This window comes from Manis pentadactyla, chromosome 13 (genome assembly GCF_030020395.1).
Source record: "Manis pentadactyla isolate mManPen7 chromosome 13, mManPen7.hap1, whole genome shotgun sequence".
NCBI lineage: Eukaryota > Metazoa > Chordata > Mammalia > Pholidota > Manidae > Manis > Manis pentadactyla.
In genome coordinates, this window is record NC_080031.1 from 9,834,377 (window position 1) to 9,849,844 (window position 15,468).

The following is a 15,468-nucleotide window of genomic DNA, read 5'->3' on the forward strand; positions in this document are numbered from 1 at the left end:
GTGCCTCTGCCACCCACACTTCTCGCAGGAGGGTCCAAAGATGGCATATGACTTGGAGTTGTATGCCCTGGGGTCAGCCAATGCCTTATCTCTGAAAAATCTGATCATTTTCCTTTTAGTGTTGGGCTACTTGCAGAGCCCTCTATAGACTCTCATGTTTACCCAGAGTTTATGCAAAGCCCTGCTCAGACGTCCGATTTAGCCTGTTCTCAGCCTGCTCAGCCCAGAATCTGTCTTTCTCCCTGACTCTTCAAGAAGCTGTTCATGTCTTCTTACATCCGATCTGTTACTGCCATATAAGGACAAGGCACACTTCCTTTGGCCACTTGCATTTTCAAGTATGCAGCTGCTGTCTCATGGATTTTTTCCCCCCAAGTTAGTTTAAAACAAAGAAGCTTCATCACACTGAACAGCTGTTCTCTGAGCAGGTATCCAAATTATACAGAATACTTGACTTTTGTATCTGCTCTTCTCACATCCTGAGAGATGAAGGCAGGGGGATCATGTGCAAAGGAGAGATTGTCCAGTCGCCTTCAACCTGTTGTTGGAGTCTTCCTTTCCCTTTATCCCTTACCAGTTAGCATGCACAGGTGTAGACAGTCACAGAGTCAACACAAAAGAAATATCAAAGGATGGTCAAGAAGACCTACATACTCAGCTTTTTCTTTTAATCTCTTTTCATGAGTGCCTGCAAACTGTTCTGAGTATCCCAGACACTCTAACTAGCCTCATTATGCATCTAATTCACCCACAGTTTCCCCAATTCCTACTGGGCTCACTATCAAAGTAAGACTTCTTCCATCCTGCTCACAATCCTTGTTCTGTTCCATGCTGTGCACCTCTCTGCCCTGTTACTTAGGTTTCTCTTTCCTGTATTTCCTGCTTCCCAAACATTTCTGTGTTTTATGTCCTTGTTACACAATGTGCAGTCCACAGACCCAGCATTATGTGGAAATTTGCCAGAATTGTACAGTCTCAAAACCTAACCCATATCAATTAAACCAGGACCTACATTTTATCAAGTTCCCCACATGATGAATGTACACATTAAAGTTTGACAGGCCGTATTTCAGGTTATTCTCTCTCTGAGAGATGGAATTCTCTTCTCTTTTCTTCTTTCATCCTCTGAACCTCTCTTTCGGCTTCTCCTTGCCAGAAAGCATTACAATAAAACCCATCTTTGGAAACATCTTCTCAAGAATATCCTTCTTGAATGAAGGATAAAACAGTATTCTACATTTCAGTATTTTCCCAATGCCCACAGGTGGCTAGTGGCTACAGTGTTGGACAGCACAGGGCTAGAATATAATTGTTTTCTCTAAATCTGACTTAATTGTCAAATCTCAGTTGACCCCTTTTAAAGAAGAAAATTAGCAAAGAGATGGCAGAAAGAGCACTGAACAATGAGTCACAAGATTTAGTTTCAATAACAGCTTGATATTTAACTCCTCATAAATTCTCTTGGAGATTCATGCTTTCATCTATAAAAAAATAGTAGATACTTCAAGGGGCTGTCATATAAATTAAATAAGACAATAAGTGTAAGCACATGTTGTGCATTGTCAAGTCTATATAAATACATTTGTAATATTATAGTTCCTTGGTTTCACAAGTTAATTTGCAGATTAGACACTAAGCATGTGCATAAGGTGAGTGGCCAATGCACAGCTGAATCACAGATGGCTGCCCACAGCCCCTTCCCTCCATTCCTGTGGCCAAGTGGCCAGCAAATATCAGAACCTCCACCTTGGGTGGATAATCAGGAGCTGACTGTAGAACATCCTTTAGTGTCCATGTAATGTGAACATTGAAACTGTGAAACTCACCTCCCTCCTCTGGAGGCTCCAGCAAAGGGTCTCTTCTATCCTTTTCACATTAGGAATAAAGATGGGTTAATTGTACCTTTTCATCTGTAAGCATTTAAACAACCACAGCTAACAAGCACCTTTAAATGAATCTGTGACTTCTATTCTCAGTTCAAGTATCTTGTGTCTGGAACTATAAATACCAGTAGTTCCCAAAGGTTTCTTATCTCCTGAGGTTTAGCAGCCTATGTGTTTGTAAGAACTGCCCCTGAGAGGGCCTATCATACTCTTTTCAGGTAAACCAGCCATTTAATGTGGTCCTGCTTCCAGTGATGTAATTAGTACAGCCCAACCTTAGGAATGTATTTAGAAAACAATGGTAAAGATATGGAATGGATGAGAAAAGGGATATCATTTTCTCATAGAAAGTCTTTTTAAACTACAGAGGTAGAATTCCAGTTGCATAATTTCGAATGATAAGTGATCTAATATTTAAAATTTATTCATTAATTATATTTAGGCCATGGATTAGGCACATTAAATTCTGAAAGATGATTCAACATTAGTTCCTTCAGAACTTTGCAATCTAGCGAGGCAAAGTACTGTCCAACACATCACTTGCCATGGTAAAGTGGTGAATGAATGAAGCGGGCACCATGTCCACTGCCCTGTGTAGTGTTTGGGGTCAGAGATGGAACAGACCACTACTGTCTATACTAATAAGACAATCTTTATGGAAAAGTACATTTTAAACTGTGTCTTCGAAAGAGGAGAATTCGCTTAAGCTGAGAGGGTTTGAAGGGGTTCTCAAGATGTAGAAAGGTCATAAGCACCGAGGCTGAGAAGCAGAAGGAGTGTGTGAAGAACTTTAGGAATGGCTGAGCATTTCTTGGGTGAGGACAGCAGAGTCATTGTGTCTAGTTCCCAATCGTGGTGCAAGTCAGTCAGGGACGTTGGAGTCCCGCCGTCCCAAGTGATGACTGTCCAGGACTCTGGGCGGAAGGTGCCTGGTGATCTTTGGATGAGCCACTAGTGGCACCCTTAACCAACACTTGAGATCTCCAAATTTTCAGGGGCAAACAACTGGATTCAGGTCTGGTGTTGGTGGAAACTCTGACAATATTTTAGATTATTTCATAATGATTAAGTGCCTGCTATATTACAGACATACCCTGAAACAATTAATTTTCATGGGTAAAAGTGGTTTTGGTGTCACCTGCCCCTGGCTATTTTCCCTGGGTAGCCCTTCTTCCATCAAACATACACATGTGCTGCTCTTCAAGGCTATTTGAGAGCCTGTTGGAAGAGGACAATTTCTTGTTCATCGCTGTGTCTCTAGAGCCTATCACAATGCCTGGCATACAGTTGAATTTCTTTTCACCATCCCCATTAGGCATCTAGTTCAACCTGAATACTTGTTCTCTCCTGTCTAGAAAATCATAACCTGAGAACGGGTAAAAATAGACTGACTTACAAGGGAGGATTTTCATTTACTAGAAAAATCACAAAACAAAATCAACTTTTTGCCCCAAGCTTTATTGAAGTATAGCTAACAAATAAATATTTTACATATTTAAGGTATACAAGATGGTGATTTAATATACCTACACATTATGAAATGATTACCACAATCAAGCCAATTAATACATTCATCAACTCTTAGTTACCCCCTTTTAAAAAAAATATTCTTTTATAAAATGAGTAAGTTCTGGGTATCCAATGTACCACATGGTAATTCTAGTTCATAATCCTGGATCATGTATTTGAAATTTGCTCAGAGGTCAACTCTTAACCAAAAAAAAATCAGTCATGAATGATGAGGTTTATGGTATTAAAAGAGTGAGTACTTATGGCACAGTACTCTTGCTTATCCTTAAAATTGAATATTATAGATAATCCTCTGTTCTGTTTATACTTGTCCTAGCAAGTTTTTTGCATAAAAGTTTACTGGAATCAAGTACGTTAAACACAAAACTTCAAGTTTAGTAAAGATACCCATTACCAGCCTATGAATAATACATTTTCATTGAGTGAATAAATCCCATGAGTGAATAAATCTCAGATCATCCTGTTATGATCATGTGTGTGTTTATGTGTGTGTGTGTGTGTGTGTGTGTGTTGTGTGTGACTACTTCAGTGTGTAATCTGTTTGAAACTAAAAAGTAATTGTAATTTGTTAAACAGGTATTGTTGTGGGGGGTGGTATATCTGATTGCAAAAAACAAATGAATAAATGCAATCCCAAAACAAAGAGAGATGTTCAGACTACTTGGTGTTCCTCTTTGTAATGTGGGTGGAACAAAGCTGACTTAGCTACAGCAGTGTCTTCACAGTTATGCCAGGAGTTCCTCCCGGGGTGGAGGGGGTCGATCTAAGTGATTTGCTCTGTGTTGGAACTTCATCACTGTTGAATTAAAGATGACCTGAGGCCCTAATAACTGTTATTTGACTTAGAAAAATCATCCCCAGTATATCAAACCTTCTCTGAAGGGTCCTGCAGATCATTGACCCGCATTCCCATGCACAGAATTAACATTATTTATTTTTCACTACTGGCATGGTGTCATTATCTGAAAAAATGCTATCTGGTACAATTAAATTAAACCCTTTAATTCTTTCTAAAATGCCTTTTAATTCTCTTTAATTCATAGATAAAAAAGGATCCAGGACTTGGGGTATTGGGACCCAATAAAGTAAATGATGTGAAAACCAACTCAACTGCTTTGGGGATAAAAGTGAAGATTTTAGTGACTATGCTGTTACTCTTCCTTGCTTCCTCTGGGAAAGTTTCTCTAAAGGAATGAAACTTAGGGATCAAGAAAACACACAGGGATGTACGTGCTTACAGTTAAGACAGAACATGATTTGGGAGCAAGTCTTTCTTTTCTCCTTTCATTTTCTTACACCAAGTTTCTTACATCAAGTCTCCTTTCATTTTCATCAAATACCAAGATTCAGGTGCTGGCACACAGTGGAGACATGAGAACATTGTAAAGTCAGGTGAGCTAAAGCCAGGACAGCTAGAGAGATGTTTTTTGTTTTTTTGATTTTATTTTCAATTTTAACCCTTTTTAAGCTGTGGCCTTCTGAGGCTTTTTAGTTGAGGCATTTAGGTTTAGGAAGAACCACTGCATGCAGACATAGCCTCCTACCACAGCCTCCACCAGTCGGCCTTGCCCTAAATTGTTCATCGTATTGATAGATCTAAGGAGGAAAGGAATTACATGTTCCTGTCCATAGATGCCAAAAAGTCATTTGTTGAAATTCAACATCTAATCTGATTTTTAAAAAATCAATGAGATAGAAATCAATGGCTACTTCCCTGACAAGATAAAGTATGTCTTATTTAATGGAGAAACATTGTTCCAACTGTCAGGAAAAGGGCACTGAAATCTGCTGTTGTCACTATTAAGCTTTGCAATAGAGTTCTCTGCCAAATCAAAGAACCAAGCAGGAACAATTATAGGCATGAGAATTATAAGAGGCAAAACTGTATCTATATTAAGAACATATGAAACATGAAAAACTAGAAGAAAGTCAAAATCATTTATGTTAAGAGAATTACAATAAAAGGATTCAGAAGATTGAGATATAAAATTGACTTACCCAAATCAATAGACTGCATATACAAACTATAGCCAGTACAATTCAGTGGCAGAGAACATCTATTCAAACTAGAGCCATAGAGAGATATCAATACATTTCTTTCAAAATCAGACATATTCTGGCAAATCAAAACATAATAACACAGAATAAAGGAGCAAATTAATAAACAAAGTGGTTCATATAGTTACATCATATATAAAGGCCATTCTTCATATAAACAATTAATTTTACTGTTTGTCCATAGAATATTCTTAATTAATCATGTGGTTGACCTCAAAGAAAACCTTCCAAAATTACAAAACTAAAAATTTTCAGGCTGTATTCCTAATTCATTTTTTAACAGAGGAAAAAAAGTTAGAAAAATGGTGACTTAACATCCATAGCTCTTATTTGGTAATCAAGTAATTTAATCAAGTAATTTAATTAGTAATTAAATCCATAGTCTCTTAATTGGAAATTTAGAGACGCCATCCCGTATAATTCCTAAATCAATGATGAAATCATAACCAACATCAAAAACTGTCTAATAAGAAACAACATGGAGAAAAAAGTCACATGAAAATGTATGAGACATAGCCAGGAATAAACCTAATGTAAACTATGCAGTTTGGGTGCATAATGATATGTCAACGTGGATTCATCAGTTTTAACAAATGTAACACTGGTGGGGGATGTTGACAGTTGAGAAGGCTCTGCATGGCTGGGGACAGAGAGCATATGGGAAATCTCTGTACTTTTTGCTCAGTTTTACTGTGAACCTAAATGTGCTCTTAAAAAGTTCACTTTCAAAAATTAAAAACTTTGTGGAAAACACATATGAGAAAACAAACTCAGTAACTCAGTACAGGAAGAAAAATATATAGACTTACATCCTGGCATATTCAAGAAGAATTTTAAACTATCTTAAGAAATTCAGTGGGTAGGAACAAACAAAAATTAATAGGAAAAGAGAAATCATGAGGTAAAAACTGAAAGTAGTGAAATATATTAAAAATAATATTTTGAAATGAATAAATACATAAAGGGGATCGAGGGTCAAACTGATGGAAGATTCCACAGCAGTTGGCACCCCTAACAGCAAGCTGGCCCTGGTGCAGGAGTGGTGAGGGGGAGGCGCACATTCTCTAGCTTCACAGTGTTGACTGCTGGGGCTTGCAGGTCCCGAGAGACAAAAGAATTGCCCTCGAGACAGAAGGGAGTTGCCACTCCAGAGGCAGCCTGTTTTCGACAGGCCGAGCTCTCTTGCTGCATTCATGATGACCCCGAAGGGCCACCCCAGAGCTTCTGGTGGGAATGGCTAACATTTCTCCCATTGCAACTAATTCTCAGTTCAACATCTGCTCAAAGCTGTTTCCCTGCTCAAAGACACTTACAGATGTGGTTCCCAGGTGTATGTACTCCTCAGTAAACTCCCTACATACAGATCTCTGCCTCCTTGCCCAGGGAATCCAAATTAATACTGTGGTAATTGCTTACATATCATGTGTTATGTGCCAGGAACTCTTCAGTGCTTTACATCTCTAAACTCATCTAATCTGTACAAAATCCTTATGTAGTAAGAAGCGTTATTATCTCTATAACCACAGAGGTGCTCAGTGGTAGAGCCAGGATTTGAGGCCAGGATCCTGAAGTCCATTTTCTTAATCATGAAGTTTAAATATTTTGAGCACTGTTTCAAAAGACTGAAAAGATAAATTTAACAAGATGTGTAGAGAGGTTTGGAAGAGAGATAGCATAGTCTGTTTGAGGAAATGAAAGCAATACAGTTTGACTCATGGAAAGTGGTCTACAATGAGGTCAAGGAAATAGAGAGAAGCCTGTGTAGATCACTTTCATCTTAGTTCAGTAGCAGGTGCTTCTTTTGGATTTCAGTACAAGTCTGACTCTGATCAGGGCATACCACAGCTGCCTGTTCAAGGAATCCAAGAACGTTTTCTCTGCCAAATTACAAAGGCAATTCTGACAAGAAAACCTGCCTTATAGATGATTTTGAACTATAGTGGTCTATTGTATCAGGTCAGTTTTTGTGGTTTCAAGGCACTGATCTATTTCTTAGGTGCTTGCCTGACTAAACTTCTCTAGGCTCTCCAAATGAGGACCCAAGTTTCTCTAAAACATCCTATGTTTTGAACAGTCATTTCCTTTTCTGATGCCAGCTGGCTGACTACTCATGTCCGTGGTCTTGAATTCTATTCTTCACCAGTTCCTACCTAATGCCAACTAATCTTGGAACATACCATTGTAGCTTTAAAATTGCACCTCTTTAGTCATGCCTGGCTACCTTTTTCAAGGCCTCTAGATCTATTCCTATATCTGATAGTTCCCTGTCTATGTGATACCATATCTCCCTTTATATCTGATAACTCTCTCAGGACCTCTGGGCCCCTCGATCCTTCCACTGTGCTAGTAGCCCCCAGGGGTCAACGGTAAAAACCAGTAGAGGATTCCATGGCAGTTGGCTGCTCTGACAGCAGATAGGACTGGTGAAGAGTGGGACTTAACTCCTCTGTTCCACAGGCTACTCCAGCTCACCCATTGCCAATGTCTCAGCAGTCACTACAAGAATAGATTTTGCCCTTCTTCCCATGACCAACCAAATCAGAGAAGAAACTTGTAAGATATTGGTGATGGTCTCAGCTTGAAATCCCCCAATCGCAATGGTGCGAATATTGGCCAGAAATATCCGGGCCACCAACATGATCTCCTCCTCCTTTGCCTTAGTCTTCTTGGCAGCAGGAATCATCATGGAAGAATGGGTTGTACTGAAGTTGGAAACACAAACAAATCCGATAAGCCACAGTCCATGGATATGCTGCAGTTCAGTTTGGCCAGAAGGTCAGAACTATACTATGGAAACCCATGGATGGAGAGGGAGGGTTCTTCTTCCCTTGACTTCCATTCATCTCACCAGCTTACCCATTATTCTCGGGTGTGGTGTGCCTAGTTCCAGTCAAGGTGGCTGAAAATCTCACCCTTTTGTGTATTTGGGAGAAAATCTTAGAAGCTCACAGACTTAACTGTTGGATGTTTCAGAAATCTTGGCAGTAACATCAAGGTAACTGACCTGAAAAAGCTTGCATTGCCCCTGGAGGAGGACAGGATGAATTGGAGCATTTAACAAGAAATCGGTTCAGAGGAAAAAGTAGAAGCTTACAGAGACGCCAAGATGGAGAAGAGTTCCTTCTGGTTCTCCCATTCAGCTGTCTCTTTATTCCACCCTCCCTTTCTTCATTATTATTTAATCAAATCTTTCATCTCACTCCTATTTTTGCCTAGAGATTTGAGGCTCAGAGGTGGAAGTGAGCCTAGAAGAAATAATCGTCTTTCTCTTAACACACCTTCTGCTTTCCCACAGAAAACCTGGAAGTGGTCAGGATCATGATGGTTTTGGTGCTCAGCCTTTCCTTCATCTACATCTTTTTCCTGGGTTTGCAAATCACCCATCGGATTCGTCAAACTATACACGTCCTCTACATCATGGTCTTCCTCAGTTTCTTCACAGGTAACTTCCTAGCTCCCCTAACTCAGGCTTGGATGCACGCTTGTTTGTGGGTCCAGGTTGCAGCCTCTACCTACCTTGGCCTTTCCAGTTCTTTTGCTCAGCTTCTGAACTGGATGTGACCCTGAGTAGAATCAGTCTTTGGACAAAGTATGGTTGTACGGGGCGCAGGCTTGGACGTCAGGCATATCTTGGGTTCAGACTTGAGCAGAAGAGCAAAAGGTCCTCAGAAGGGACTCGTGTCTCCTTTTTGTCTGAATCTCAGGTATCCTTCTGCTCTGTGCACTTCTACTGTACCAGCACAAGCTAAGGCAAGGTGAATCCGTGTACTACTCTAGTTACAAGATCACCTGGATCATTTCTACTGCCTACTTAAGTGTTTTCTTCTTTATTGTCTCTGGTGAGTGTCCTCAGGGCCTTTGATGGGTGATAAGAACAAATCCACCTCCAATAGAGGAGACAGTGAAAGGATGGATGGGAAACAGGAGTAGGGAAAAGTGCCAACTATTGCATTTTAAAGGATTAATGTTCAGGTGGACTTACTCTTTCAGAACAGTTTGTACAAGGATAGAATTGGAGATTAGGGCTGTGTGAAATGTTCAATATGCTTGTTTCCAGGGGCAGCTCCTCAATTTTGCCCTTTCTATCTTTCCCATGCTCCCCACTTCAGGGCAGAGACGCCCCTCAAAGACATGACTAGGGAGAGTGGCTGATACCGAATGCTCTCTTACATGGAGAGGGACAGTGACACTGGGCATACAGTGTAGTATCCAGCAGTTTGAAGTCAGGGAGAAACAATATCTGATACTAAATTGCCAGTCACCAACACTGGAGACCCTCCTTTTCTAAGAAGTCTTTAAAATTGCATTTGAAATTATAGTTCCTAACTCAGAAGAATGTCCTCTTTCGAAAAGAATCCTCAATTTTGTTGAGTTGAGTAGCATCCCTAATGGCTGTGGCAGTTCAAAGAGACCCACTAGGCTTTGGGTCAGGGTCTCCCTATCAACTTGGAGAGGACTGTTTCTGTGACTGTCCCTTGTTCCCTCATCACCCTCCCTGGCTTCTCTTTTCCCCAGGATTCCTCTCTCTCCTAGAGCACAAGCAGTCCATCAGGGGTTGTGCCTGCCTGACCACCATTGATAAACCTGTCAAAGAAAGCCAGGACTTGGAGCCATCTGGGACTTCTGTCACAGTTGTCTTGTTACCAGAACGCACTGTAATGCCTTGAAGTATTGTCCATGTGCACGCTACACATAGAACGGAAAATTCTCCAAATACATCACATGTCCAAGCATGTCGGGTAACCTGGACTGTAGGATTTGACAGCCTGCCTTTCAGTATATACTCATCTTAATGGAAATAGCTTTGTGTTTCTCTAACTCTGTTGTGTGTGTGTGGCATTATGTAAATGACTGTGACTGGGCTGGGGTCTGTAAGAAGATCCAGAAGGTGGCTTTTTTTTTTTTCAAATCCTGGCTTGCTGAACAAAGTTTCTTCTGTTCATTCTCACTATTTAATAACATTTGTTATTAACCTAATAAATATTATCATATAACCAATACTTGCTGTATTCTTAACTTTATACATCACAAAGATTTAGAATAATACATACTACCTGTTGTTTCTTTTGTTTATTTTATTGTGAAATATTTCAAACATTCAGAAAGATTACCAAGCAATAAGATGAACACCGTGTACACATCACCCAACTTTATGAAGATGTAACATTATGCCCTATTTTCTTTGGATGTTTTCAAATTAAATTTATAGACACATCTGATGGTCTTCTAAAAATTTCCCTAATTTCATTTCCCTCTCTTGTTGCTCAGCACAAAACACAAAAAATAACAAAACAGCATTGCTGATCATATTACATTCACGTTGGCATTTTTACTACAACTTTATACATGTGCAGCAGTTACGTAGATTAGCTTTCTAAGTGTTCAGAGATTATTAAATGTCATACTATACAGATCATTTTTTTGCAATTTTGTTCACTCAACTCTATGGTTTTGTGATTTATTTTGTTCTACTTTATTCACTGAAATGACTGTTGAGCTTTCCATTGTAGATGGAAGTGTAAAATACTCATTTTCCAGTTGATGGAAATCAGGTTGTTTTATTCTGTGGCAAACAATGCTGCTAGAATGTGCTTATTCATGGCTCCCTCTGTCCTTGAGCTAGATTTCTCTAGGGTATTTATCTAGGAATAGGAATTGCTGGAGCAGAGAATATATTCATTTTGAAGTCACCTAAATATTGACTAAATGATATGATATAAAAAAATCATTGTACAAATTTACACTTTCGCCAGCTGTGTATGAAAGTTCTAGTTTCTTTGTGCCCTGTATGATTAGTCTTTTCAATCTCTTACTATTTGAGCTATCACTGACTTTGTGTGCTTTTTCATTATTGAGCTCTTAGATTTCCTCTTCTGTGAATTACTGTTTGACCATTTTCCTAATGAATTGTTTCCTAATGAATTTCCAATTCCTAATGAATTATTTTTATTATTGAATTGTAGTTCTCATATATTGGAAACTAATACTAATTGATAGTGCCATGACTTTTCACTTTGTTTATGATGTCTTCTTGTTTTTCAGAGGTCTTCAAATGAAGTATAACACAATGCATCTACCTGTTCCTTTTAGTTGCTGTTTTATTGTCTCTTGTTTAAGAAATCCTTCCCTACTCTTTACTCAAACTAACTGGGAATGATCTTTGTGAGTTATTTAAGATATAAATCCAAATCTACTTTCCATGTGGTAACCATTTTTCCAGAACATTTTATGACTTAATTTCATATCTTACTGATTTGTGACATAAGGTGCATGGTATATCAAGTATTCATACATTTGAGTATGTTTCTGATCTCTCTAGTATATTCCATTGGTCTATTTTTATATCCATGCATTGTAACATGGATATAAGTACCATGCAGTAAAAAGAAAGTGTTGATATTTCATAGGCCCAAGTCCTTTTTCTTACTTAAAATTTTATTTTGATTTGTTCTTTGTCTTTTGGTCTCCATATAAATAGTAGGATTAGTGTCTATGTTTCCACAAAAATCCCAGTCATGATTTCATTAGAATCATATCAATTTATTAACTAATTTGGGGAGAATTAGTAATGCTAATAATATTTAGTTATTCAATCAAAAAATATGATCATATTTATTCAGATCAAAATGTTCTACCATAACATTTTGTGATTTCTTTGCAGAGAGATCTTTTGTTTAGTTGATTCACAGATAACTCGCTGTTTTGTGCTTTTGTGAATTGGAACACTTTTTAATATTTTCTAGTTGCTTATTACTAGTGTAAAGTTACTGATTTTTTTAGAATCAAGCAACTTTATCCAGCTATTATTTTAGTTCTAATAACTTATCTATAGATTCTCTTAGATTATCCTTGGAGGAAAAGATATTGCCTGCATAATAGGAAGTGCTTTTTTTCTTTCAATACTACTATCACTTGCTTCTTTTTTATTATCTTGTCTTATTCTTTGGCTCAGACCTCCATGATATCAGGTTGAATGGGAAAAAGACAGTAAGAATCCTTTCCTTGTTTCTTATTTAAGTGAGCATGCCTTTATAAACCTAACAGTTGATGTATGCACTGTAGAATTTGGCATATTTACCTTATCAAATTGAGGGACTTCCCCTTATATAGCTAATTTGCAGAATGTATTTACTCAAAGTAACACTTAATTTTATTGAGTATTTTTATGCATCTATTGAAATGATTTTTTCTCTAGTCCAATAATAAGATGTATTTCATATTTAAATTATAATTTGTGGAGATTTTTCTGTATTTTATTATGAACTATTTCAAATACACAGAAAAAAACTAGAAAACAATGTAAACACCTGTGTACTCATTGCCTAACCTTATACAATATTAACATTAAGCCCTATTTATTTTAAATTATTTTAAATTAAATTTACAGACTCATCTGATGTGCCTGTACATATCATCGAACTCATTTTCCTCTCTTGCTTCTCATTGCAAAACACTTTACGTATTTAGAAAAATTTCTATTTAGTCATATAGTTGATATACAGCTGAAATAAATTTTCTAATCATTTTAGAATTCTTGAAACTATTTCTTTAAGTAAAATTTGGCTATAATTTCTCTTCATGCACTTTCCTTGTCCATTTTATTTTGTTTAACTGTGTTTTATTTTGGAAGAAGATTCAAGTAAATTTTTTTGAAATATAACATGAATACAAAACAGTTCACAAATGGTAAATGCATGTTTACAAAGAGAACATACTTGTGTAACCAGTCCTCAAATAAAGAAACAGAATGTTAACAGCACCCTGAATGTCTCCATTTGAGACATCTACATGCCATTTGAGTACAAAAGCATTAACTGTATGATTTCAAGAGCTACAGATTGATTTTGTCTGATTTTACATTTCATAGAGAGGGAGTCACTTGGTGTGTACTCTCCATGCCTGACTTCTTTTATGAGATATTATCTGTGTGAAATGATTGATGATTTGCACATGTGGCAGTTCACTCATAGTCATTGTTACAGAGAATTCTGTTCTGTGAATATACTACAATATATCCATTCTACTATTATGAACATTAGGTTGTTTCCAGTTTGGAAACCATAAAAATGCTTGTGAATATATTTTCATGTACATAGTAAATAATTTTGCGGGTCATCCACCCACAAGGGAATTTTGAGTCATAGGCTAACCAGATGTGCTTTGAGTCATAACCATCAAATGATTATTCACAGTGGTTGTACCAATTTCACATTCCCATCAGCAGTGTAAGGGAGTTCCAGTTGCCCTATATCTTGACTTAATGTTGTCTTTCATGTAGCCAAGGAACTCTGGTGATGTGTAACAATATGGCAAAAGTAAAAAAAGTAAAAATCAAAGCTGTGATTTTAATTTGCATTTCCCTTTCGACTGAAGTGATTTTCATTTGTTTATTGGTCATTTGGATAGCCTCTTTTTTGACTATCTGTTCAAATATTTTCCCATTTATCTATTATCTGACATTTAATTATATTTGGTTGAAGTCCTTTGTCAAATATATGTACATTGTAAATACATTATTCCACTCTGTAACTTGCCGTTTTATGCTTATAATGGACTCTTTGATGAACAGATGTTCTTATTTGATGTAACCCTATTTATCAATTGTTTCATTTTAATGGATAGGGCTCTCTGTATTCTATTTAAGGTATCTTTTCTTAATCAAACGCATGAAGATATTCTCCTTTTTTTTTTTATAAAATGTTTTGTTGTTCCACTTTTCACATTTAGATCTTCAATTCACCTAGAATTGATTTTTATGTATGCTCTAAGATAGAAATCAATATTTATTTTTCTTAAGTGAATAACCATTTGATCTAACATTTTTTACTGAAAAAATATTTTCCCTGCACTATCACATTTTATCACAAATCAGGTGATTATATTTGTGTAAGTCTGTTTTTGGACTATTCTCTTTTTTAGGGAGAGAGAGAGGGCTTTTCTAATGCCAATACACCTCACTTCCTTAATTCCTAGAGTTTTATACTTGATTTCTGGTAAGGTAAATCTTCCAACTTCTTCAAGAATCTCTTGGATAATTTTGAAATATTTAATTTCTATGTTTTAGATTTAGTTTTTCAAATTACATAAGGAAATTTGTTAAGATTGGAATTGTGTTAAAAATATACATCCCTTTGGAGAGAAAGGATATCTTTACAATATTGAATTTCTTTGTCAATGAACAGGAATATCCTTCCAGCTATGTAAATCATCTTTAATACTTCTAAATACTACTTTTTGTTGTTTTCAGCATAGAGACCTTTTACATCTTTTAATAAATGCATGTGTGGGTTTTTAAAAAATATACTGATAATGGTATTATTTTACAAATACATTTTTATCTTTTATTGCTATTATATTGAAATATATTTCCAATCCATGAATGCCTTTTGACAAGAGTGCAAAACCTATTCAATAGAGAACAGACTGTTTTTTCAACTAATGGTGTTGGGAAAATTGAGTATCTACATGCAAAAGAATGAATTTGGATCCTTTATACCATATACAAAAATTAACTCAAAATGGGCTGAAGATCTTAATATAACTAAGAGATCTAAAATGATTTGTATTTTAGAAGAAAAAAATAGGGAAAGTCTTTGTGACATTGGATTTGGCCATGATTTCTTAGATATGACACCATAGGCACAGGAAATAATAGAAAAAAATGGGTAACTTAGACTTTATCGAAATTAAAAACTATTGTGCATCAAAGAACATTATCAAGAAAGCGAAAAGCTGGGGAGGGGTTCACGACGGCAGTGTGGGGTGACGCTGAACTCATGCCATGAGCACAACAAATTTATAACGACATATAGAATAATTTTCCTCTGAAAAGGGTCTAAGAACTAGAGAACAGTACTTATACTACAATAGATTAAAGAGATGCATTGAGAAGGGCCAGAGAGGCAGAGACTCAGTCTCACCCAGGATCACACCCAAGGCACAGTGACCCACAATCGGGAAAGATTCCCCAAATACAGAATTTTCCCTTGAGGAATAA

At 37.0% G+C, this 15,468-nt stretch overlaps 1 protein-coding gene across 1 annotated transcript; it reads left to right on the top strand.

Moving 5' to 3' along the window:
- The first annotated feature begins 8,068 nt into the window (after nt 1-8,068).
- TMEM225 (transmembrane protein 225) lies at nt 8,069-10,385 on the top strand. The gene is given in 4 exon segments (XM_036930236.2): nt 8,069-8,246; nt 8,767-8,913; nt 9,176-9,310; nt 9,987-10,385. Coding segments are annotated over 4 exon segments (738 nt in total). The 3' UTR covers nt 10,265-10,385.
- The last annotated feature ends 5,083 nt before the right edge of the window (nt 10,386-15,468 follow it).